Source organism: Pagrus pagrus, assembly GCF_965226575.1.
Source record: "Pagrus pagrus genome assembly, chromosome: 23".
Taxonomy (NCBI): Eukaryota; Metazoa; Chordata; class Actinopteri; order Spariformes; family Sparidae; genus Pagrus; species Pagrus pagrus.
Window position 1 is genome coordinate 1,318,719 of NC_140205.1, and position 23,997 is coordinate 1,342,715.

Below are 23,997 nucleotides of genomic sequence, written 5' to 3' on the forward strand. Positions count from 1 at the left end.
TCACTTCCTTCTCCTCTACGTGAAAATCCCGCAACATGCCTCCAAATTACCGGAGAGCCACATCCTCACATCCTGTCTCCTCTTAGTGCGGGATCCTGCACCCGCACCGCACCGCACCGCACCGCCTCTCCTCTGGAGCCTCCGCGTTGTTTTTCTGTCTCTCTCTCTCTCCCTTTTTTTATTTTACCGCAGCAGCACAGAGAGAGAGAGAGGGAGAGAGAGAGAGAGAGAGAGAGAGAGAGAGAGGGAGAGAGGGAGAGAGAGAGAGAGAGGGAGAGAGAGAGAGAGAGAGAGAGAGAGGGAGAGAGAGAGAGGGAGAGAGAGGGAGAGAGAGAGAGAGAGGGAGAGAGAGAGAGAGAGAGAGGGAGAGAGAGAGGGAGAGAGAGAGAGAGAGAGAGAGGGAGGGAGAGAGAGGGAGAGAGAGAGAGGTCTTCATTCTGCTGATGCTGCAGTGTCGCTCCTCCTCGCCGCTCTCTCTCCACCAGCCTCTTTTATTTCTGATATCTTCTCACTCGACCGCTTCTCTCGTGTTTCCAGCATGATTTTGATAAATAGTCAGTCAGGATTTTTGCTGCTGAGCCGCGGTTCAAAGCCGTCTGAAGCCTCCTCCACCTCCTCCTCCACCTCCTCCTCCTCCTCCTCCTCCTCCTGCAGCGGGCTGCTCCGATCGACGCTGAAAACCTACACCAAGAGGATACGGATGTTAACCAAGACAACATAGTCTATTAATTTTTCAGAGATCCTGTAAAGCGATATCAGTATTAAAGCCAAGTTGGGAGAAGGTGCGCAGGGAGAGGACATTCCTTCCATCTGCTGCTCTCCAGCTCAGCCCAGGTAGGTTTTTATTGATCATGAATCAACATCCTTCAGATCTAAAACAGTGTCTGTTCATGTGAATGTGTGAAACGTTCATGTGACAGTTGATGTTGTGGTGGGATGAGTGTGAGTCCTGATGTGCGCAGAGAGGAAGCGCAGCAGGACTGCAAACTTGAATACTGATGTATGCGGTAAAAATACAGCAAATGCAGCACAGGCGTCTCTACTGTACTGCATGAGGGCTTCTCTCTTCATGTTGGGGTGTTTGAGCAGCGAGAAACGCGATGTGAAGGGACGTCTTGTGCTTGTTTCGCCCTCTCGCAGGTGAAGGACGAAGCGTCGCTGTAGAGGAGGAGGATGTTCAGCTCGGAGATGGTGGAGATGATGATGGAGACGGAGGCTCTGCACAGCGACCGGCCTCAGTAGAGGCTTCTTCACTCCGACCTGCTGCTCCTCACCTTCACGCCGCCTCCTCTTCCTGTCCTCGTCCCACCAGGAAGGATGACCGTGGTGTCAACAGAAAACATGGACGAGACCTCCACCCTGCCGGGACACCCGCAGGACCCGTACCCGCCCGACGACGACCACGACGACCACGACTGCTGCGAGCGGGTGGTCATAAACATCTCGGGTTTGCGCTTCGAGACCCAGCTCAAGACTCTGGCCCAGTTCCCGGAGACTCTCCTCGGGAACCCCAAGAAGAGGATGCGCTACTTCGATCCCTTACGAAACGAGTATTTCTTTGACCGGAATCGCCCGAGTTTCGACGCCATCTTGTATTATTACCAGTCCGGTGGAAGGCTAAGAAGACCGGTCAACGTGCCCCTGGATATGTTCTCAGAGGAGATAAAGTTTTACGAACTTGGCGTGGAGGCCATGGAGAAGTTTCGAGAGGACGAAGGATTTATCCGAGAAGAGGAGCGGCCCCTCCCCGAGAAGGAGTTCCAGCGGCAGATCTGGCTCCTCTTCGAGCACCCGGAGAGCTCGGGGCCCGCCCGGGGGATCGCCATCGTCTCCGTGATGGTTATTCTTATTTCAATAGTCATATTTTGTTTGGAGACTTTACCAGAACTGAAGGAGGATCCCAACGCGCGGATGCAGATAGTCGGGAACATCACCGTGTATTACAAACCAAACGTCCTCACAGACCCTTTCTTCGTGGTGGAGACGCTCTGCATCATCTGGTTTTCCTTCGAGTTGATAGTCCGCTTTTTCGCTTGTCCCAGCAAGGCGGCGTTCTTTAAAAACATGATGAACTCGATTGATATTGTGGCTATAATCCCGTACTTCATCACACTCGGAACGGAGCTGGCCGACGACCAAGACAACAAGGAGGGGAAGGGAGGAGGGGAACAGGCCACGTCTCTGGCTATTCTCAGGGTAATCCGCCTGGTGAGGGTGTTCAGGATCTTTAAACTGTCCCGACATTCGAAGGGGCTCCAGATTTTGGGCCAAACTCTCAAGGCGAGCATGCGAGAGTTGGGCTTGCTCATTTTCTTCCTCTTCATCGGCGTGATTTTGTTCTCCAGCGCCGTCTACTTCGCCGAGGCCGAGGAGAAGGAGTCGTTCTTCACCAGCATCCCGGATGCTTTCTGGTGGGCTGTGGTGTCCATGACGACCGTCGGCTACGGGGACATGTACCCCGTGACCATCGGGGGGAAGATTGTGGGCTCGCTTTGCGCCATCGCCGGAGTGTTGACCATCGCGCTCCCTGTTCCCGTCATCGTGTCCAACTTCAACTACTTCTACCACCGGGAGACGGAGGGCGAGGAGCAGGCCCAGCTGCTCAACGTCAGCAACCAGAACTTGGCGTCGGAGACCAACTCGAGCCGCCGCAGCTCCTCGGTGGTCAGCAAGTCGGAGTACATGGAGATAGACGAGGACATGAACAACAGCATCGACAACTTTAGGGAAGCGAACCTTAGGACTGCCAACTGCACGGCGCCCAGCCAGAACTGTGTGAACAAGACGAAGCTGCTGACCGACGTCTGAGGCAGCGTCCGACGCACCAGTGTAAATATTGTAGAAATATCCGGATGCTTTATCTCCATTGGTGCATTTTATTCTTCTTTTGCATTCAAACATGTGTGAATACTCAAAGAGGCACACATGGTCACTTTATAAAAAAGGTAGAGGCTCAGTTACATCATGAAAACACAACGACGGAGTTGTTCGGCAATAGTTCAAAGATCAGCAGGTGTCGGGGGAACGTTTTTGATAAATTATTCACTGATTTTAGACATTTTCTTTATTCCCTCAGACTGAAGGGGAACTCCATCAATCTACCACAGGGAGCTGCTGCTCACAGGTTTATGGCTTCTTGTTGCTCTGCAGCAGATTATTCACCCTGAGCGATGTCGTCAGAGACGTCTTCTTCTAGTTTTGGCACCGAGACGACAGAAAAGCCTGTGTCACAAACTGGAGGTGTTCAGTTTGAAAGATGTGGGTGTTTACCAGCCAGGGAGAGTCTATTAAAAGACACCGCTGAGTTGCATCATGGGAAATATTAGGTGTTGGTGCTTGCCATGAAATGAGGGAGCAGCAGTTAGAGTATGTTGATCTCTAAATCCAAATTTGCAAGCCTTTACCTGGAAGACAGGGTCCAACAAGAGACATTATTGTAGTTATTGTTGGATTGCATTATGGGAAATGTAGGAAACAGTGATTTTTGGAGTCTGACCCTGGATATGTTGGTAGTGCGTCCCTAAATTGGTGGAGGGCCTCTTTCATAGTGCAATCATCTTTACGTTGCTTCGGTATCGTCGTCTTTGTCGCGTCTTTAATGCAAATTTAAGTGCTCCAGTTTGTCTCAGATGAACTTAGATGATCTAATTAATAAAGTGAATCTTGTTCTGGAGCTTTTTTCGTAAAAAAAAAAAATAACGATGGACATGAGAGAGAAAGAAGGGAGCAAAGGAATCATTGGAGAGAAAGATTTTGTGAGACGTGTTTGTGAAGCATCTTCTCTAAAAGTGCTGCACACAAAATACACAAAGGCATTAAGACAACAGTGATAAAGAATAAACACAACTGTGGTGTAAGATACGAGTAAATACAAACAGAGACGATTAAGAATAGAACGACTCGACAAACTAAAGGGAATAAGTGGCACGATTTATTAATCTGACACACGAATTTATCAAAAAGTCTCCCCGACACCTCCCCGACTCTGAGCAATAGACTCAACATTCAGGATAAAAGAAAAAAACAACAAAGCCCAGCTGAGACTTGACGAACGGGCCGGAGGACGGCTCACTTCCTGGAGAAACGCACTCGCAGTGGATTACAGTTGAAGTTCGGGGCGTGTTTTTTCTGCGGCACATCCAGGGACTTTTTGGAAAAACTCGATGTTTTCCAGGCACCTTATCAGAAACAAACAGGAAGCGAGCCGAGCCTCGTGGAGGATTATCTGCACTGCTGCTGCTGCTACAGATCGGCTGGAGGTTCCCTGTGTGACGCCACGCAACACTCCTTTATATAAAAGCATGTGGAGACTCTCTTCTCTCTTATATTGGCATGCACAAGACGTTACCTCATTCTTATTTTTTACATTTTTTCCTTCTTCGACCCTCATCTTCTCCTCCTGGAATCGCAGTTTTTTCTCTCATTTGTTTTCACCAAAAGTGCACTGGCTATTTATTATTGTTTAAGTTATTTTGGAGCATTTAAGTGTTGAATGTTAAAAAGCATTAAGGGAACAGGAACTCTTCTTTTTTCGAAGATCATGGCATGTCAAAAATACTAAAGCATTATGGCCTAATTAGCTATGGTATAGCTATGTATACTCAATGCATGACAACAGTATTAAATTGCTTGCAGTTGTGGAGGGACCTCGGGAGCTGGGGGATGATGATGATGATGATGATGATGATTCTCCTCATTATTGTCGAGCTAACGACAGGATAACGGTGCATGATGACGGAGCTAACTGCTGAAGGGGACAAATCTGCTGAAAAAAAAAACAAGAAAAAAAGAGGAAGAGACATCCGACGATCTCTTTAAAAAAATGACATTTCTGAAATTACATCCTCCTTTTCATTTATCTAAAGCTTTGATCTTTGACGACGGAGTGCATGAGATCATTTTATGTGATTTGTGACCCCAATTTTTTTTTCTCTTGCATTTGACTTTTAAAAACAGTTTCAAGAAGGAAAGCAGTGATATTTAACAAATTTCATAGATATATCTAAAATTAGTTTCTAGTGCCTTGAACCCCGTCTCATTATAGAATTGATTAAAGTGCCTCCCGCTACAATAGACAGCAAAGAGCTTAACTATGTGCAGCTTAACTTCTCCTGCCATAAAGATGCACTGCTCCCTGCACATCTGGAAAACAAGAGGGTTATAGACAAACATGTTTCGATAAAGATATGAATATATTCCTCCTGGGGCCTCGCATGGTGACGGTTGATGACACATGGCTGCGTTACACGTCAGAACGACAGAGGTTGTTTTCATCGTCGTGCTTCAGTTTGAAGAACGTGTCAGTATTTTGGGTGTTATTCTCAAAATTGTGTCTTTTCTGATTGTGGGTCGTAACAGCACAAGGATCCACTCATGGGGCAACCAGACGGCTAACCAAGCTAGCTGTCTGGTTAGCTGAGCAGCAAACTGTCGATGTATAACTTATCATTTAATATTATGACTCTACTTCAACAGAAGTCAACTTTCACTTACTTCCTGCTCCGTTCGATGAAGCTCACCTGTGTACTGATTGGAATAGTTAGCATCAGTTGCTAATGCAGAAGGCTAACTCTGGTGTCAGCAGCACTTACGTTGTGGATTAATGTAAACATGTAGTTTATTTGGAGACTTCTCAGGTTTGTGCTGCTGTCACAGACGATGTTGCCGGATCTTGTTTCCCAAATCTGTACCGGTGTCGGCTGCAAAGCGAGCGGCTCAATTATGAGAATAAGACTATGAGAAAAATACCAGAAACAGGAAACTGATATCAGTAAGACACATCTACTGCGTTATTATGAGGCTCATTATTTTCAGTTTCTTACAAAGATCCTTAAAGTACGTTTGCAGGCGGGGCCGTAGCTGTGCTGAGGTCAGAAGTCCTACACGTGTCTTTAATGATGAAAGGTGGTGTTCTGAGCCTGGTTTGATCAATAAACAGCCTCACTACCGTCTGATGGATGGACCACTTATATACACATGGACACATCCAAGGACAGGCTGCAAAAACCTCCTGAGACACGACGTCAGTATTTAAAGCTACGGCTCCGACCGCAGCGCCAAACATTTCGCAGGACTGTTGCAGATCTGAAGCTCTTTATCACTTCATATCGACTGCCACCGTCAGAGGAGCCTGTCGTCTGTAAACTCAGCTGAACGCCGTCCTCTGGCTGCACAAAACACTGCCGCCCTCTGATTCCTGGGGCCAGAAAAAGACAAAATCACTGCCGATAAAGTAGATCTGCACGTTTTAAAACAAATCTGTCCTTTGAAAATGTGGAAATAATGAGCCTCACGTGGTCGTCTCACAGCTTCGTGCTTTATTAAGGTTCAAATAATCCAACGTGTTCTCAGTGTTTGGATAATTGAGGCTGAAGAAATTGGGGAGAAATTATGAGGAGAATAAACGTTTTCTCTGGCTGGGAGCTGTGGATTTAGAGAGATAATGATGAATCTGACCACAGTCGGTGTTTCCTCTGCAGAGCAGCCAGCAACCCAGCATCATCTGAACATTACCACAGGCATTAGTCACTCTGCATGCCAGCAAAATGGCGCTGCTGCTGCTGCTGCTGCTGCTGTGTTGTTCTGAGGAGGGAGCACATGGCTGTCTTTGCTGTGGTGCTTTCAGGAGGAAAACGTCAACACGAGGAGCGATTATTGAGTCTGAGTGATTTAAAAACGAGGAGAGAGATCTGGACAAAATGTGCACGAGGCTGGCTTCAGCTCTCTGCTGCAGTTTGTTCTCAAAATTCAGCCACAATGACAGCTGCGAGTGATGAATCATCACGTAATGATCAACACGTATCTGCTCTCACCCCCACAGACTCCCTCCTCGCTCAGTGTTGACACTTTCAACTCGACCGTGAGGCGACACTCGAACAAATTATGTGACACTTAAAAACAAATAGTGAGTGGAAGTTGAAAGCGGTTTCATTCCCCTGTTGTTAAGATGCAAAATGGTGCCGTACAGAAGAACTGCTGTACTGATCCGCTTCTCAGTGTGAAGGTCAAACATTACTTCCCCCGTCTTGTCCCGTGATGACGAGTACAACTCTTCTTTTCTTTCTCGAGATCTCAAGTTGTTCATGTCGTCTTCACAGAAGTGTTTTCCTGAGATAACGTACGTGAAAACTACTTCACATGAACGTCTGAATGTTTTACCTGTCGGTGTGACGTGAGTGTGTCGACATCACGGCTGCTGTCAGGGACGTTTACACTCCGTGATCATTCATTTATCTGGTTATCTCGGGATAACAAAGCTCAGTTTCTCAAGACACTAAGATAAAAAAAAAATGAATCTGTTTTGTGAAGATAAATTTAGTTCCTTGATATTTTTTCAGTTTGTCCCTCAGGGCTTCCGTAGCGCTACAATCCCAAGCACCTTTGATCGTCCGTCACTCGGCCACCACGCTCAGATTATTAAAAATAACTCGTTGTTTGGGATCCTACATAAAAAGGTGCAATATGTAAAAGATTTGGTCTCCATAGTCCCCGCTAACTGCTGCTAACTGTAGCTGCCGTTAGCTCGTTGGCTCAGTCAACCACGGAGCTAGCAGTCGTATTAGCAGACTCTAGGAGTGTTGTTGTTGTTTACTGTTGGACTATGAGGTACAAAGTGGCTAGGAGCTAGCTGGTTAGCATGCTACACAAAACTATAAAACTGTTTTACGCATTGCACCTTTAATGAACATTTTTACCTGCGATTCATATGATAATTTTTCTTTATTTTTTGTAGAAACATCCAGTAAAAGCAGCCACAGATTATCACACAAGACAAAGTAACACAAATCTTTTGATATTAGAGTTTCAGACACTGCTGAAGGTCCCTGAACGCACCACTGACACACGTTTTGTCCAAATTCAGGTGAAAGATTCTGAGTTTCTTGATCTTGTCGGTCTGAAAATCCTAAACTCTTCAGGATTCAGCTGAAACTCAAATGATTTCTGTCTTAATGTTCACACGGCTCCTTCACACCAACATGTGAAGCTTTTACAACAAGAAACCTTCATGTTGTTGTATTTAGTTTGTCTGAATCAGCTTGATCCAGTAATGGAAAGACCAGAACTAGTTCAGTGTTGTGGTGGTTCACAGGCACCTTGAAGAAACTCTCTGATGTGTTGACTCAAGTGCTGTTAAAGGTGTTTTAGTTGCAGAAACATCATCAGTGTGATGTTCGGTCGGTCTGAAACCCACGGGTCTCTGTGAGCACAGTCTGAGGAAACCATTGCTTCCAAAAATGCAACTTGTGTGGAGCAGCTGAACAGCAGCGCCTCCTCTGAGTCAGGAGCTTCAGTTACGTAAGAGTCTGCAGGTTTTTTATTTCCGACAGCTCAGAAGTGAAATCAGCTGCGGAGGGATTTGGTTCGGGATGAAAACTCTGCAGACTCATCGGCAAATTTCACACTTTGAAAACGACTTCCTGCAACTTGGAGATTTGGAGCTGAATCTCATCAGAGTCGACGTGCGCGTCTGCTCTTTAAACACCTGAGCAGCCGTGCACGTCGCCCACACAGGTGTTTCCACTTCACGCCTCGTCTCAGGACCCGACAGAGGCCGAGCAGGTCGGCAGGATTGTTGGAAACACCTGAAAACTCCCAAAGCTGAGAGGATTAGTTATTCAGTTAATTACTTTTATTCAGAGTTCAGCAGAAGATGAACTGATCCCACGTGTTGTGCCGGTTTAGGATTTATTAGACTCAAAGTGCTGATGTGGACATTTAAATCTGAGCTGCGTGAAGCTGGAAGATGATTCTTTATCTTGTGTCCTGCTTCATATGTCAACAAGAGTCTCAGCAGCTTTTACTTCCATCATTTTTTGTGTAAAAGTTATTTTATTTTGCCCGAGATTTTACTTTGAAATAACACGCTGCATGTCTGTGGCGACGACATGTCTCCTGTGCGTTTGCGTGTGAAGCGTCTGTGTGTCATCAACCGGCCTCTGAAGGCTCGATGTACAAACTGCCGTCGAACGAAGAACAAAAAAAAATCCCTTTAATTAAAGTTTCAGTCAGATAAAAAATAAAAAGTAAAATAAAAGCTTCAAAGGTGCTTCATGTCAAACATGCAGTCGGTCCGAGGGAGCAAAATTACAAACAAATCTCACAACTGTTTTTTTTTTTTTAAAGAATGAAATCACATAAAAAATGAAATTCTATATTTTCTTGACAGATGTTTAAAATTAGTGATTAAAGCAACATCAGGGTAGTTGGTAGTGTCGTGGTTTTTACATTCTGTTTGTTCATATCTGTCGTGTTTTAGGCCAAAGTCTGAGACGTACCTGCACCACTGAAGGGACCAAATGATGTTTTATAGTTTGTTTTTTCATATCATCGGAGCAGCTCGACAGACGGAAAAACATTTTCTAGATTGTTGGTTCACAAACTTTACAGCATGTTGTTTCTGTCTGCAGAGACGAGGACGGGATCGACGCCTCTCCTTCCAAATTAAAGTTTTCAAAACGACGATTTTGGTTTTCAAGCTTCCAACTGCCAAGTCCAAAATGTTAATTACTGCCGATCACACGATTGATCTTCACTGAGCTGCATATCAACCAGTTAAATCTGTTTGTTTTCAGGATATTTGGAAGATATTTTGGTTTAATTCTCCTGTAATAAGTTTTGACTGCTGACATTAAGCCACGAATGCAGAGTTTCTCAACCTCGACAGAAGTTTTAGGGATTTCTGTGTGATATGTTTTTTACTTAAAGCTGCAATAAATGAGCGACACCTGTCACGCCACACGTAACCATTTAGTCCAGTGTTAAAATAAAAACACTCATGTGCAGCTTTAAACTAAAAATACTGCATGATTTCTGCTCTTTACACCAGATCACTGACCAGTAAAATGAATCAATCATCTGAATCAGAGTCTATTGATTTGTTCAGAAGGAAGTTAATAACAATTTAGAAAATCTATCAATGATTATGACATTTATTAAATGTACTCTGGGGAGTGTTGAACTTGTTATGATTCTGTATTATCTGGGTTGGATGAGTCAAATCAAATGTATTGTTGATGTTGTGGCACCGAGGACGAGCTGAAGGAAGCTGCTCTGTAGTCTGACGTCATCTTTTGTCCACAGGGGGCGCCGCAGTCAACAAAAGATGAAGCTTCCTCGTCGTAGCTTTACGTACATGTACCGAGTATCTGCTAAAGAAATGCAAAGATTTCTTAAACTGATTACTTTTTTGCTGATTTGACTCCTAACATGTCAAATTCGACGGCTCGGTCAGCGGCCCAACGTTACAGGCGGTGACATCCCTCCAGTGTAGTCAGCATTGGTCGGAGGGTTCGAGGGTTCGGGGGGTCAAACACGGGACGTCTACCCCGGAGACGTGAGTCAAAATTTTATAGAAAGTTTTTAACCGAACAACTTATATTTACCCAAACCAGGATCTTTTCCTGAACTGAACCGAGTAGTTCTGGTGCTTAAACCTAAACAAACTGCAACTGTTTCACACAGTCAACAGTCCAAAACTCAAAATATTTGTGTAACCGCATCCAAAACAGGTCTCTGGTTTAATTAAGATGAATTAGCATTAGCATGCTACCCTCACAGGTCAGCATCAATGCAGCAGTGTGTTAACAGTGGTGTGAAAACATCAGAACAGCTGACGCGTCTCATGGGTAACTAGCTAATGCTAACTTGACCGAGGAGCCGTGACTCCCAAAATAAAACATGACTATTCCCAGTAATAAACGTACCGTCGTCGCACTTTGGTTCTGTTCATGTAAACATCGGGTTCGGGTTAAAATAACGGCGTAAATTATCTTCATTAGTAAGTTAAGAGCGACCTCCTGACTTCCTCCTTTGCTGCTGAAGCCACAAGAGGTCACCACCAAACCGGAAATGTGGACTGTAAACTTTAGGCAACAAAATTACTTTCTAGGTTCTGGAAATCCTGATGGTTTGGGTTTGAATAACTACATACACAAGTTTTGCCTCTGCTTGACTTCCTCCTTTGCTGCTGTAATAACCAGTACAGCCACTAGAGGTCGCCGCCTAACAAGAAAAGAAAAAATCTGGATCCTAACTCGCTTGCACAGACAACTTAGTGGCTTGTTTTTCTGATTATCCTCGTACCATCGACAGCGAACGTATCTCACTTCAGTGATGAACATCCGTACGTTATGTTCGTGACGGTATAAAAAACAAAAACTTATCGTGTGTTGTTTTTTACGCAGGAGCAGCTTCCTGGTCGAGAGTCCTGCGCTTTCTTAACACGACCAACCACCTTCATTCTCCTCCCTCTCTCATACTACATCACCTGACTTCCTCCTTTGCTGCCGTAATTATCACTCCGGCCACTAGAGGTCACTGCCTCACAGGAAAGTTGATACGGGTGGTAATAAGCTGCTTTCACAGTCGACCTGTGCGGTTGTTTTCCCGACATGCTGACATAAAATTGGACTCTTGGAATGGACATTGTTGTCGTTGTTGTTAATTATTGAAGGCTAATGGATAAATTTGTACTCAAAAATATGGTGTATTGACCCGGCAGGCCGAGGCGGCTGGACACTTTATTCTTGAGGCAGCTTCAATAGTCCACTCTCTAAAAAAAAGTGGACCCTGACTGTATAATTAGCTGCCGACAACCTCGAGTATCTCCACAGATTATGAGCCTGTAAATGATATTTATGATCTAAGATGAAAACGACGACACATCATCAGTTCCCAAAGACTATTTTTACTGTTCAAAGATCCCAGAGGAATTCAGCTAACAAAGATATGTCGAACCAAAGTCAAGCTAAAAATAAACAGGTTGAGAAACTCTGCATCAGCTGCTGTGTTCATGGGGATGTGATCTAAAAAGCCATGACACGAGTGATGATGATGGTGATGATGATGATGATGATGATGATGATGATGATGGTGTGGTGTAAAGAGGAAGCATCATCATGTGACAGACTTCTGCTGAGAACCTGGAGACAGCTCCATGATCACTCATGAATTAATGCTGGTGGTATATTTTCACTCAAACAGACATTATTATTATTATTAACGTCACGACATTTGTTCTCTCGTCATGAGATCATTTAAAAATGGTCTATTTTCAGCTGGATGATTGGTTATTTTGGGACTAATTAGGTTTGTTAGCAGTAGTTCGTGTCCCCTCTCGTCCTCACTCACAGTCATAAGCCAAAGTCTCATCCCGACCATGATGACTTAAAGTCCCAGTGCTGGAGACGTCATAAAAAAATAAAAGATAAATAAACTCTCCGCTGGGCTGTTGAGATCCTCCCTGAACCCTGCAGTCGTTGAGATTGCAACACGTCGATTCTTTTTTATTTGAACTTCTGTTTCGTTTGGGTTCTCGCTGCAGTATGCAATGTTTGTCATTCGTTGGTGAGCATAGTCTGTAACCTATGCAAGGTTAGTCGACGATTTATGTCCATTCTGATCTCATCATATTACAACAGTTTCAATAAATTTTGAAAGATACGACTGTGTTGTTTGTTTTTATTTGTAACGTACGACCAGTTAAAGCTGCCTCACCTCCATGATGATGAAAGTCAGTTGAAAAAACAACCAGAAAAAAACCCAGATACTCCAAAACTCCATTAAATCTTTGCTGAATTAGCTGTTAGCACTTCCTGTTTGCAGTGTACTCATGGAAGTACAGACGACTATCACTGGATTACTTTGACACTGAAGAAAGCTTAAAAACATGATGTTTCTAAGGCAAGTTCTGCACATGTACGGAGTCATCATCTCCTCCTGATGATATAAAGTCAGGCTCAGTCATCTCAGATCACAGGTGTAATGAGAAGATGTTGTTTAGACCCTTTATTAAGCTGAAATCTTAATTTAATAAAACAGTATCAATCTGTCAATTATCTTGACTCCCCTGAATCAAGGTATGGGTGATTGTTTCTCTCGAGACTTCACTGATAGTTTCCTCCACTTCTGTTTCACAGGACTCAGAGTAGTTTTCTCCTGCCTGGTGTTTTCAGTCCAGGACACCAGTAAAGTCAAACTGCAGGAACAAACAGAAACATGTCGCAGTCCAACAGCAGCACGTTTAGATGTGACCTCTCTAAAATAGTCCGGCATGTGAAGCAGCTCCGAGTGTCAGACGACCTGCTGAACAACACGCTCACGTCACTGACGGACAGAAACACTGGAGCAGGAAGTACACGTGTAAATGTTTCATCTTCCTTTGAGCCGCTGTGGAAATTCAGTTTGTGTCATTCTTAGATGGTTTTATTTTCCTCCTGTTCACATCTTGATTTTTACTTAATCATTATCATTTATTGTTTTTTTTATTGACGTCCATTTCCCTTCTCATGACAGCTGTTTTTCAAAAGTTTTCAGGAGTTTACAGGCAACGTTGTCGGACCGGACGCCCTGATTTGCATAAAGTAGCTAGAATTAAACTGTTATTCAAATGAGAAGAGGTCAACGCCACGCTACATCTCTTGAAACACAACGCGACTCTACCAGAATGCATTGCACGGCTGCTTGCACAGAAAATGAATGGGATGCCTGCAAACGACGGATCCTGCTTCTTCACAGTCGGACCAAAATGTGAGGCTCACTGACGGCCTAGAGATCTAAAGAAGGAGGAGGAGAACGTAGAAGGAGCAGAAAGGAAACAGGAAGTCAGGTTGAGGAGAGGAAACACAGTAAGAGGACGAGCTAGAACATGTTTTGGACACAGCGTCCTGCTTCATGGTCTCGTCGTCCTGCTGCAGTATAGACTCTGTAGATACTCTGGAGCTGCTCTGTGGGCCGCAGTGAACCATCTGAGTCACAGAGGAGCTATTCTTACCCAGCTAAGAATACGACTCTCAGCAGCGTCTGTAACGGCTCCAACTACACACAACACAACACAACACAACACAACACAAGCACACGACGCTGCGCTGCACACCGGCAGCTGCATTATAACCTCAGAGGTGTCATCCAGAACATCTCATGTACGCTGAGCCCATCATGTAACACAGTGACTCATACAGTCGGGCCTATAGGCAGATCGTGCACAGGGACGCTTCAGCGCTGACGTTCGGCAAAGATATGAAATGAAAACGACTCGAGCTTCGTTCCACATGTTGGTGAGTCGTGTTTCCAACAACGCTCAGACCTCAGAAACCCTCGAGTTTCCTGCAGGTGACGCTGAGCGAGTGATGGTGATCGGGGCGTAGCTGGAGCGAGACACCGAGAGCTGAAGACCCGCCAAACGTGCAGTATGTGACCTGCTGCAGCTGTAACTGCTGTCGGCGAGGGAGTGTGGGAGTGTGTGAAGAGTGTTTTCTTTCTGGATGAGTCAGATCGAGGCGAGAGCTGGAGGCTCTGTTTGAAGTTGTAATCCTGAAAATAATCCACATCTTTTCTAAACAGCGGTCGTTTTATTACGTCTTTTGTTTTTCTGTGAGACTCGCAGTGTGTTTGAGGCGGTCGCCGTGTCGCAGAGTCACAAAGTCTCGCCGTGACTCGGCAGAGATGAGAGTCGTGACAGACTGTACGTTGATCCCTGACCAATCACGGCTCGCTGCCAGTTATAACCTGCATGATGTCATCACCATATTTACAGGTGAAGAGCGCTCTGTGATTAAGTTGGTCAACATGTTTCTCAAACTCAGCGAGAGCAGATGAAGACATGTGACCCTCGCGCCTCCCTATAGAGGCTTTAGTTACATTACATGAAACCAACCGACGGCCATTTTCATTCCCCACGCCGTACGTCTAACTGTGAACACGACGTGGACCGGCCGCCGCCCCGGACGCTCACTGATGAATCTGATATCGATCTTCTCGTCTGACGCTGATGAACAAACTCTCGCCCTGACAGTCGGACTGCTCCTTTAACGTCTCCTCGCTCCTCATTGCCTCTCACTGGATGTAAATCCTGCTGCGTTTCCTGACACTAATTCCTCCGTTTTTATAAGATGCAGTTTATTTTGTGTGTGTGTGTGTGTGTGTGTGTGTGCGTGCACCACAGCGAGGCTGCAGCATACAGTAAACGTTGGTGTGTGTTGAGAAGGAGAAGAGCTGCTTCTGTATGTATGGAGACAGGGAGAGGGAGCCTGGGGCAGAGTGCATGTTAGGTGGGTGGACGCACAGCGAGGAAAACCAACGAAGAAGAAGAGACAGAGACGAAGAGGACGAAGAGGAAGAGGACGAAGAGGAAGAGGAGGAGGACCAAACACAGAGCGTCGCTATCTGAGGGAAAAGAGAGAGAACGTAGATGATCCGCATCAAGTGGACGAGTGTCTTCACGTGTCAATCAAAATATAAGTGGTTGTTTTTTATTTTTTATTCATTTTCATGTTTAAAGTTTATTTTTCCACATGAGAAATTAATGTTCTTTACATGGAAAATTCACTTTTTTACATCAACATTTGAATTTTAACTTACATACACACACATATTCACATGTGAACATAACATGTCGCGTTTTATAAAAGAGGAATGAGAAGAATCTCAGACATTAAATTTAAACATTGGATCTATGGATGGATGAAAGGAGTGATAGATGACTGTTGGATGACTGGTGGATGACTGATGGATGACTGGTGGATGACTGGTGGATGACTGATGGATGACTGGTGGATGACTGGTGGACAGACGATGTATGAGCCCCTCCACCTCCTCTCCGGTGGTTTACCGTCCTCTGGGTCAGAGTTCTGGGCTGCAGGTCGGGCCTGAGACGCTCTCAGTCTGTATTGTTGGAGGCGGAAGAAGCTTCTGACAATCATTGACCTTAGAGAGCTGATGTATACTGTGAGTGCACCATCTGCACAAGCTGCAAACATCCACCCACATCCACCCACATCCATCCACATCCACCCACATCCACCCACAACGTCCATCCACATCCACCCACATCCACCCACATCCATCCACATCCACCCACATCCACCCACATCCATCCACATCCATCCACATCCACATCCGTCCACATCCACCCACATCCATCCACATCCATCCACATCCACCCACAACGTCCATCCACATCCACCCACATCCATCCACATCCGCCCACATCCACCCACATCCATCCACATCCACCCACATCCACCCACAACGTCCATCCACATCCACCCACATCCATCCACATCCGCCCACATCCACCCACATCCATCCACATCCATCCACATCCACCCACATCCACCCACATCCATCCACATCCACCCACATCCATCCACATCCACCCACAACGTCCATCCACATCCACCCACATCCACCCACATCCATCCACATCCACCCACATCCACCCACATCCACCCACAACGTCCATCCACATCCACCCACATCCATCCACATCCATCCACATCCGCCCACATCCATCCACATCCATCCACATCCACCCACAACGTCCATCCACATCCACCCACATCCACCCACATCCATCCACATCCACCCACATCCACCCACAACGTCCATCCACATCCACCCACATCCATCCACATCCGCCCACATCCATCCACATCCATCCACATCCACCCACAACGTCCATCCACATCCACCCACATCCACCCACATCCATCCACATCCACCCACATCCACCCACATCCACCCACAACGTCCATCCACATCCACCCACATCCATCCACATCCATCCACATCCACCCACAACGTCCATCCACATCCACCCACATCCATCCACATCCATCCACATCCACCCACATCCACCCACATCCATCCACATCCGCCCACATCCACCCACATCCATCCACATCCACCCACATCCATCCACATCCGCCCACATCCACCCACGTCCACCCACATCCATCCACATCCGCCCACATCCACCAACATCCATCCACATCCATCCACATCCACCCACATCCATCCACATCCGCCCACATCCATCCACATCCATCCACATCCACCCACATCCATCCACATCCGCCCACATCCACCCACATCCATCCACATCCGCCCACATCCACCCACATCCATCCACATCCATCCACATCCACCCACATCCATCCACATCCGCCCACATCCACCCACGTCCACCCACATCCATCCACATCCGCCCACATCCACCAACATCCATCCACATCCATCCACATCCACCCACATCCACCCACATCCACCCACATCCATCCACATCCGCCCACATCCACCCACATCCATCCACATCCACCCACATCCACCCACGTCCGCCCACATCCACCCACATCCACCCACATCCATCCACATCCGCCCACATCCACCCACATCCACCCACATCCACCCACATCCACCCACATCCATCCACATCCATCCACATCCACCCACATCCATCCACATCCATCCACATCCACCCACATCCATCCACATCCACCCACATCCATCCACATCCATCCACATCCATCCACATCCACCCACATCCATCCACATCCATCCACATCCACCCACATCCATCCACATCCATCCACATCCACCCACATCCACCCACATCCATCCACATCCACCCACATCCACCCACATCCATCCACATCCACCCACATCCACCCACGTCCACCCTCAGACACTGTCTCTCTCCCTCATGCAGACACACAGACGTGGCTCACCTAACAGCTCCGCTGTCTCCTCGAGTTTCATTTTCCACTGGAGCCGTCCAGCTCTTACCTGAGCCTCCATCAGTCTATTCAGGCAGAGAGGAGGAGAGCCGGGCCGGGCCGAGCCGAGCCGAGCCGAGCCGGGCGTTTCCCTCCAGACAGCCTGACGCAGCAGAGAACAGTTGGCTCGTCTCATCTCTTCCTCTGTCTGCTGACACAGAGCTCTGAGCGCCAGCACCAGCGTCCATATGGACTCACAGCATGAAGCAGAGCCAGAAGCAGCAGAATCTCTGCAGCTCTGAACCGACACGGTTCTCTCTGTCATCATGTGCTGGAGAGAAACATGCACATTTTACATCATTATCAACATAATTAATCGTGTTCAGGTCAGTTCTGGAGGCGTCAGACATCCTGAGACCTCCACTGACCTTCAGTGTCGACAGAGGAGCTGCGACGTGTCTTCACATGTCGGCTTCCTGTTCCCACATCGGTTTCTCTGAACTCTGAACTCTGACCGGTTTGACCTTCGACGAGCCCCCGAGGCAACATGAGCTGCTGTTATTGACCCCGACCACCAGCCGCCACCTCCTGAACACCAGCAGCTTCATTACAGGACAGAACAGCACAACTGGACCGAGTCTGTGCTCATCTCATCAAACATGACTTCATTTAGTTTTATCTCATTATAATGACTTTGAATCTCATAATTATGATGTTTTATCTCAATTTTGACTCTTTAATCTCATAATTTTGCTTTTTATCTCATATTTTTAACTTTTTTATCTCATTATTTGGACATTTTATCTCATATTTATAACGCACCCTTGGAATATTTCTATACATAAAGTTTTATTTCCATCTGATTATTATCATTGTTTTCTTCGCCTGTGCTTCCACAGTTCATGAAGCTCAGAGCGGCGCTGGTCCGGCGGGCCGGCCCGCAGGTTTTCACTTGCACTTTGCATTTTGCACTTAAACAGACTCTTGAAACGAGGAAAGAGTGGAGCGGACCTCGGCTCAGCCCGGTGTCCTGTTTCCTTCTTGTATCATATGAGTTATAAAATATTCACATCTGTACTGTCTTGAGTGTTCTGCTCTACTGTAAGAGGAGGAGAGGTTACAGTAACTCAGCATCCACCAGCAGGCGATGAGCTCAGGTGCTGTTTGGATCAGAACCTTTTAGCTTCTCTCAGCTCCACGTTTTGTCTCAAGAATCTGCAGTTTTACTGGATAAAGTTTGTTGTTGTGACTGTATTCACTTTAATAAGAGCAGACTCTGTCCTCTCAGCTGCTCAGCGGAGCGTGAAGATCCTGAACCACCAGATGTTCTGCAGAGTGAAACCAGAGCAGCTCACCTGAACACCAGATCACCTCCTCCTCCTGCTCCTCCTCCTCCTCCTCTTCCTCCTCTCTCCTCCTGCTCCTCCTCCTCCTCCTCCTCCTCCTCCTCCTGCTCCTCCTCCTCCTCCTGCTCCTCCTCCTCCTCCTCTTGCTCCTCCTGTACTTGAGTACATTTAATATCAGATAGCGTACAGTTAGCCTTTGTTAGCTTCTGCTCTTTGAAAATAAACCCACAGCTTCAAACTAAGAAGTGTTTTTGGGCTTTTAGCTCCAGAAACTAAAACTATGACGTCAGTGAGAAAAAGTTTGCCGCCTGGTGTCGATCCACAGTGGGACCAGCGGTACGATCGCCTGTTTAACATTAGAGTCACCTGGTGTAGTGTGCACTGCTAATTAACACATCTGAACTAATTAATCACCTGAATGTTGTAGATGTTTTCTTCTCCACCTGTCTGAACGAAGACGTGTTCTGGAAGCAAAAGACACAAAAGATCAATTAATATTCAGAATATGAATCTATAAACTGACCAGTGCAGGAACAACCTGCTGTTTTCACCTGTTGTCTCTCTAACTGTGGTTCTGTTCATTTATTATTATTATTTATTCATAGCAGCAACATAAAAAACTGTGTGTTTTGAAGCTTATGAAGGTCGGGTCTGATCGAGCCGTGTCTTGCTCTGCACTTATGCTCCTGTCTTGCTTCAGGATAAATATTTGTCTGGTGCCGGCCTTAAAATAGCTTCGCAAATGACACATTTTTACATTACCGCTGGTGGTAAGCGTGACGGGCTGTCAATGGGTCGCCTCGAAATGTAGCATCCCAAATCCCCTCTCAGCGGCACTAATCTGACGTGAGGACAGGGAGGAGGGATGTGACCCAAAGACCGGCCGCTCAGGTTCAGACGCACCAGGAACATGGACGGATGATACCGAGGGAGCTGTCTGAGTCCACAGATGGCTGCTGGGAAATGTAGTCCTGTCAGCTCTCCTCTGTAGGTCAGAGGTCAGTCACTGTAATGATGTTAACAGAGCTTATTATTTTATTTCTTCCCAGAATTCATCAACACTTTTTACAGTAAAGTTACAGGAATGCTCTGTTTTCATGTTAACCATGTAGCTTGTTAGCCTGTTAGCATGTGTACCTTGTTGGACCACTTGTGGGCCCGTTAGTCCTTCTGTAGCTGCTCAAAGTAATATATTACTGTAACATTACTTTTGTTGCACGTTACCTCCAGCATGTTTTGGGTTAAAATAACATTTAGTCTGGTAACTGTGGTAGTTCTGCATGAAAACAGGTTGAAGGAGGACCTTTTGTCACGGGCTCAGTCCAGCAGCGACCGGCCGCCTCGCCTCACAGTGTTGGTCTGGTTCTGCGGTCCAGCAGGGATCCACTGTGCTGGCACCAGAACAACAGGACTAAATGATTGATACCAAACAAAGCTCTGTAAGCACGCCTTTAAATGATGGATGATACAGAGCTGCAGTCAACACACCGACACAAGCCGCCGCTCACACTCCTCAGTTACAAGGTGCAAAGTGCAAAACCCGACAGCTGATTCTGTCACCTGAGACCGACCGAGCGTGTGTGTCTGTGTGTGTGTGTGTGTGTGTGTGTGTGTGTGTGGCACTCCACAGTTAAAGCAAGCAGCAAAACAAACCCAAGAGGTACTTACTGAGCCGGACACACAGAGCTCACACCGCTCTGATGACAACACAGGGTGCTCAGTGTCGGGTCGGAAAACGACGGCCCGTGAGCTACAACTGGTCCAGAAACGAGATGAACTGACCCTCAATGAAATCTGAAATCAGCCCACTTTTCTTTCTGTGTGTCTTTTCTTTTCCAGCTCGTTAGCCTTAGCTAGCCTTGTAGCTTCCTGCCAGGTGAGCGTGTTTCAGTAACCAGGCTTCATTCTTCTTCTCCGTTTCTTCAGCTCCACCTGAACTCTCTCTCTTCACCTGTTGTCAGCTGTCGGTCAGGTAGAGTCAGAGCCGTTGAGAAGAGAGAGTTTCGTCATCTCCGTTTACTCCAATGGACCATTTTTTAAAAGCAACGGTGGATCGTGGAGTTTCCCAATAGTTCCTGGAAGTTTGCTGCAAATACTGTAAATCAATCAATCAATGGATCAATCGATCATGTATCTATGAACTGCTAAATGTTTTCATGCATTTAAATTGTCTACTTAGAACTCCTTGGAACGATCAGCAGTCTCCTAAATCACGTGACAATCATCATTTTGAACATCCGTTGCTGCGACCCTCCTTACTCAAGGGCTCTGGTTGGAGTCAGGCGCAGCCAAGATGGCGACCACGGCTCCCACCTTCCCTCCGGACTTCATTCTGGCTCTTCAGAGACCTCGGGGTGACGTCTGGTGGCTCGTCGGTATGAAGGAAGTCAAAAGCAGGTGAAACAAACATGGAGGCGACGGCGTTAATGAAAGTCATTTCAGTCGTGAATAAAAGGTGAAGTCAGTGTGCGAGTAATTCAAGAACACCCTGCTGCTGTTGATGCCCGGAGCGGCGGCTCTCTTGTAAAGACCACGTTATGAAAACTTCCTCTTCCTCCTCTTGCACCTCGTCCTCCGGGCAGCCAGCCTTTGCATCATTTACATAACCCTGCCCCTTACCCTTTGTTGGTTTTTTCTGTCTCTGGTTTGTTTTCATTGCTCTCGTCACACACAGGCTCACTGCCCTGCAGCGAGGCCTTCCACAGGACGGGACGACGTGTCTTTAATACACACTGACAGCGGATACTGGCTTTCTGCTTGTGTAAGTGCACATACTGTAAGGATTGGGCTGCCTTTCAAGGCCGGAGACAGAACGCTAAAAATAGGAGCTGTGAATAATACGTCAAAACGATAGTCTTCAGGACAAAAGGACAGTTGGGAGAGTCGTCTTTGGAGGACGGACGAGCTGAACGGACTGGTGTCAGCTTAATGTCAGTCAGTGAGGACGAACAGTGTTCGGCTCAGGAAGGTCATCGCGTGGAGACGCTGCTTCGGTTCTTAGCGGGCTGAGCAGGACGGAGGATCCTGCACACCGATTATCACCTGGTAATATAAAAAACTCAAAGTTTTGTGTTGTAGCTCAAAAACAACAAATTAAAACACGTCAAATAAAACCAGAGTCAAATGAATTAAAATAAATGAGAGTTGAAAAATGAGATGGGAAGGAAATAAGACAAAGGAAGTGAAGAACATGTTCACAGAGCTCAGAGTCAAAACAGATGTTTTTTTAAATTTGTGATAAATAATCAATTTTAAAAAAGAATCAGACGAGTGAACAACTCAGTTCACACCTGACATGAGTCTGGATCTGACGTCACGTCCCGCTCTATATGATAAACAAACCCGTCCATCACTGAGACAAACAGACGCCATGTTTCTGCTCAAAGACAGAAAGAAGTTCATGGAGAACATTTGCTGAATTTACAAGAAGGAACAAATAAGTCAGAAATAGTCAGAGACAGAGTTTCACTACGTTAGAAAGTTTGTTTTAACTCAACAACTCTTAAAATCACCACATTTGTTAAGGGAGTCTGGTGATGATGAGGTTACTGGTTCAAGGAAACAGTGTGTCCACAAACATCTGCTGCTCACACTGGCAGGTTAACAGAGACCTAACTCTTCTTCTTCTTCTTCTTCTTCTTCTTCTTCATCTTCATCTTCTTCTTCTTCTTCTTCTTCTTCCACATGTTAATAAAGCTCTCCTCAGTCTTCCTCACAGTTTTCTGGGTCGTTGTAACTCCCAGGCTGCCTCTCAGTGTCGGCGGGTCACAACCTGAAACTCACCGACTCCCAGAGCAGGGACGGCAGGAGTTTAACTACAGAGGAAGAAGCTCCACACGAGTCTGACAACATCTGTAAACACACACACACACACACACACACACACACACACACACACACACCACCTTCTTCTGCCACAGCTCTGATGTCATCCAGAAGGCCTCCGGCTCCACCTTGTGGCTCCACCGCAGCGCCACACGTCCAACACACACACACACACACACACACACACACAGTCCATCACATCACCGTGGGAGGGATGCTGCGCTCGCATGGAGACGAGCCCTGGCAACAGGCGAATACTACTGTGTGTCGCCATGGTAACCTGTGAACTGGTGAGAGGGACGAGAGGAGATGAGAGGAGATGTCAAAAAACTGAGGGAGGAGAGGCAACTGAACAACAAGCAGCAGCCTGAGAGAGAGAGAGAGAGAGAGGGGGGGGAGGGAGAGAGAGGGAGAGAGAGGGAGAGAGAGAGAGAGAGGGAGAGAGAGAGGGAGGGAGAGAGAGGGAGAGAGAGGGAGAGGGAGGGAGAGAGAGAGAGGGGGGGGAGGGGAGAGAGAGGGAGAGAGAGGGAGAGAGAGGGAGAGAGAGGGAGAGAGAGGGAGAGAGGAGAGAGAGGGGGAGGGAGAGAGAGGGAGAGAGAGGGAGAGGGAGGGAGAGAGAGAGAGGGGGGGGAGGGAGAGAGAGGGAGAGAGAGGGAGAGAGAGAGAGAGAGGGAGAGAGAGAGGGAGAGAGGGAGAGAGAGGGAGAGAGAGAGGGAGGGAGAGAGAGGGAGAGAGAGGGAGAGGGAGGGAGAGAGAGAGAGGGAGGGAGAGAGAGAGAGGGAGAGAGAGAGAGAGAGAGAGAGAGAGGGAGAGAGGGAGGGGGAGGGAGAGAGAGGGAGGGAGAGAGAGAGGGGGGGAGAGAGAGAGAGAGGGAGAGAGAGAGAGAGAGAGAGAGAGGGAGAGAGGGAGGGGGAGGGAGAGAGAGGGAGGGAGAGAGAGAGAGGCAGAGAGAGAGAGAGAGGGAGAGAGAGGGAGGGAGAGGGAGAGAGAGGGAGAGGGGGGGAGAGAGAGAGAGAGGGAGAGGGGGGGAGAGAGAGAGAGAGGGAGAGGGAGAGAGGAGAGAGAGAGAGAAGGGGAGAGAGAGGGAGAGGGGGGGAGAGGGGGGAGAGAGAGAGAGAGGGAGAGGGAGAGAGAGAGAGAGAGAGAGAGAAGGGGAGAGAGAGAGAAGGAGAGGGGGGAGAGAGAGAGAGAGGGAGAGGGAGAGAGAGAGAGGGAGAGAGAGAGAGAGAGAGAGAAGGGGAGAGAGAGGGAGAGGGGGGGAGAGGGAGAGAGAGGGAGAGAGAGAGAAGGGGGAAGAGAGAGAGGGAGAGGGAGGGAGAGAGAGAGGGGGAGAG

The 23,997-nt window shown here is 47.1% G+C and overlaps 1 protein-coding gene and 1 long non-coding RNA gene across 2 annotated transcripts; one reads left to right on the top strand and one right to left on the bottom strand.

Moving 5' to 3' along the window:
• Window positions 1-417: 417 nt before the first annotated feature.
• kcna1b (potassium voltage-gated channel, shaker-related subfamily, member 1b) lies at window positions 418-12,441 on the top strand. The gene is made up of 2 exons (XM_084345325.1): window positions 418-834; window positions 1,141-12,441. The coding sequence occupies exon 2, from the start codon at window positions 1,318-1,320 to the stop codon at window positions 2,806-2,808; it is 1,491 nt and encodes a 496-aa protein (XP_084201451.1). The 5' UTR covers window positions 418-834; window positions 1,141-1,317; the 3' UTR covers window positions 2,809-12,441.
• Window positions 12,442-15,222: 2,781 nt separating this feature from the next.
• On the bottom strand, window positions 15,223-19,751 carry LOC311252298. Its single transcript, XR_014621512.1, has 4 exons — window positions 19,601-19,751; window positions 19,253-19,302; window positions 17,505-17,823; window positions 15,223-15,660 (listed from the first exon to the last, which is right to left on the bottom strand). It is a non-coding gene; the product is annotated as an uncharacterized lncRNA (long non-coding RNA).
• Window positions 19,752-23,997: the final 4,246 nt, after the last annotated feature.

Excerpts from the sequence above, each read along its gene's own strand:
- kcna1b (XM_084345325.1), top strand. The coding sequence starts at position 1,318 with ATGACCGTGGTGTCAACAGAAAACATGGACGAGACCTCCACCCTGCCG.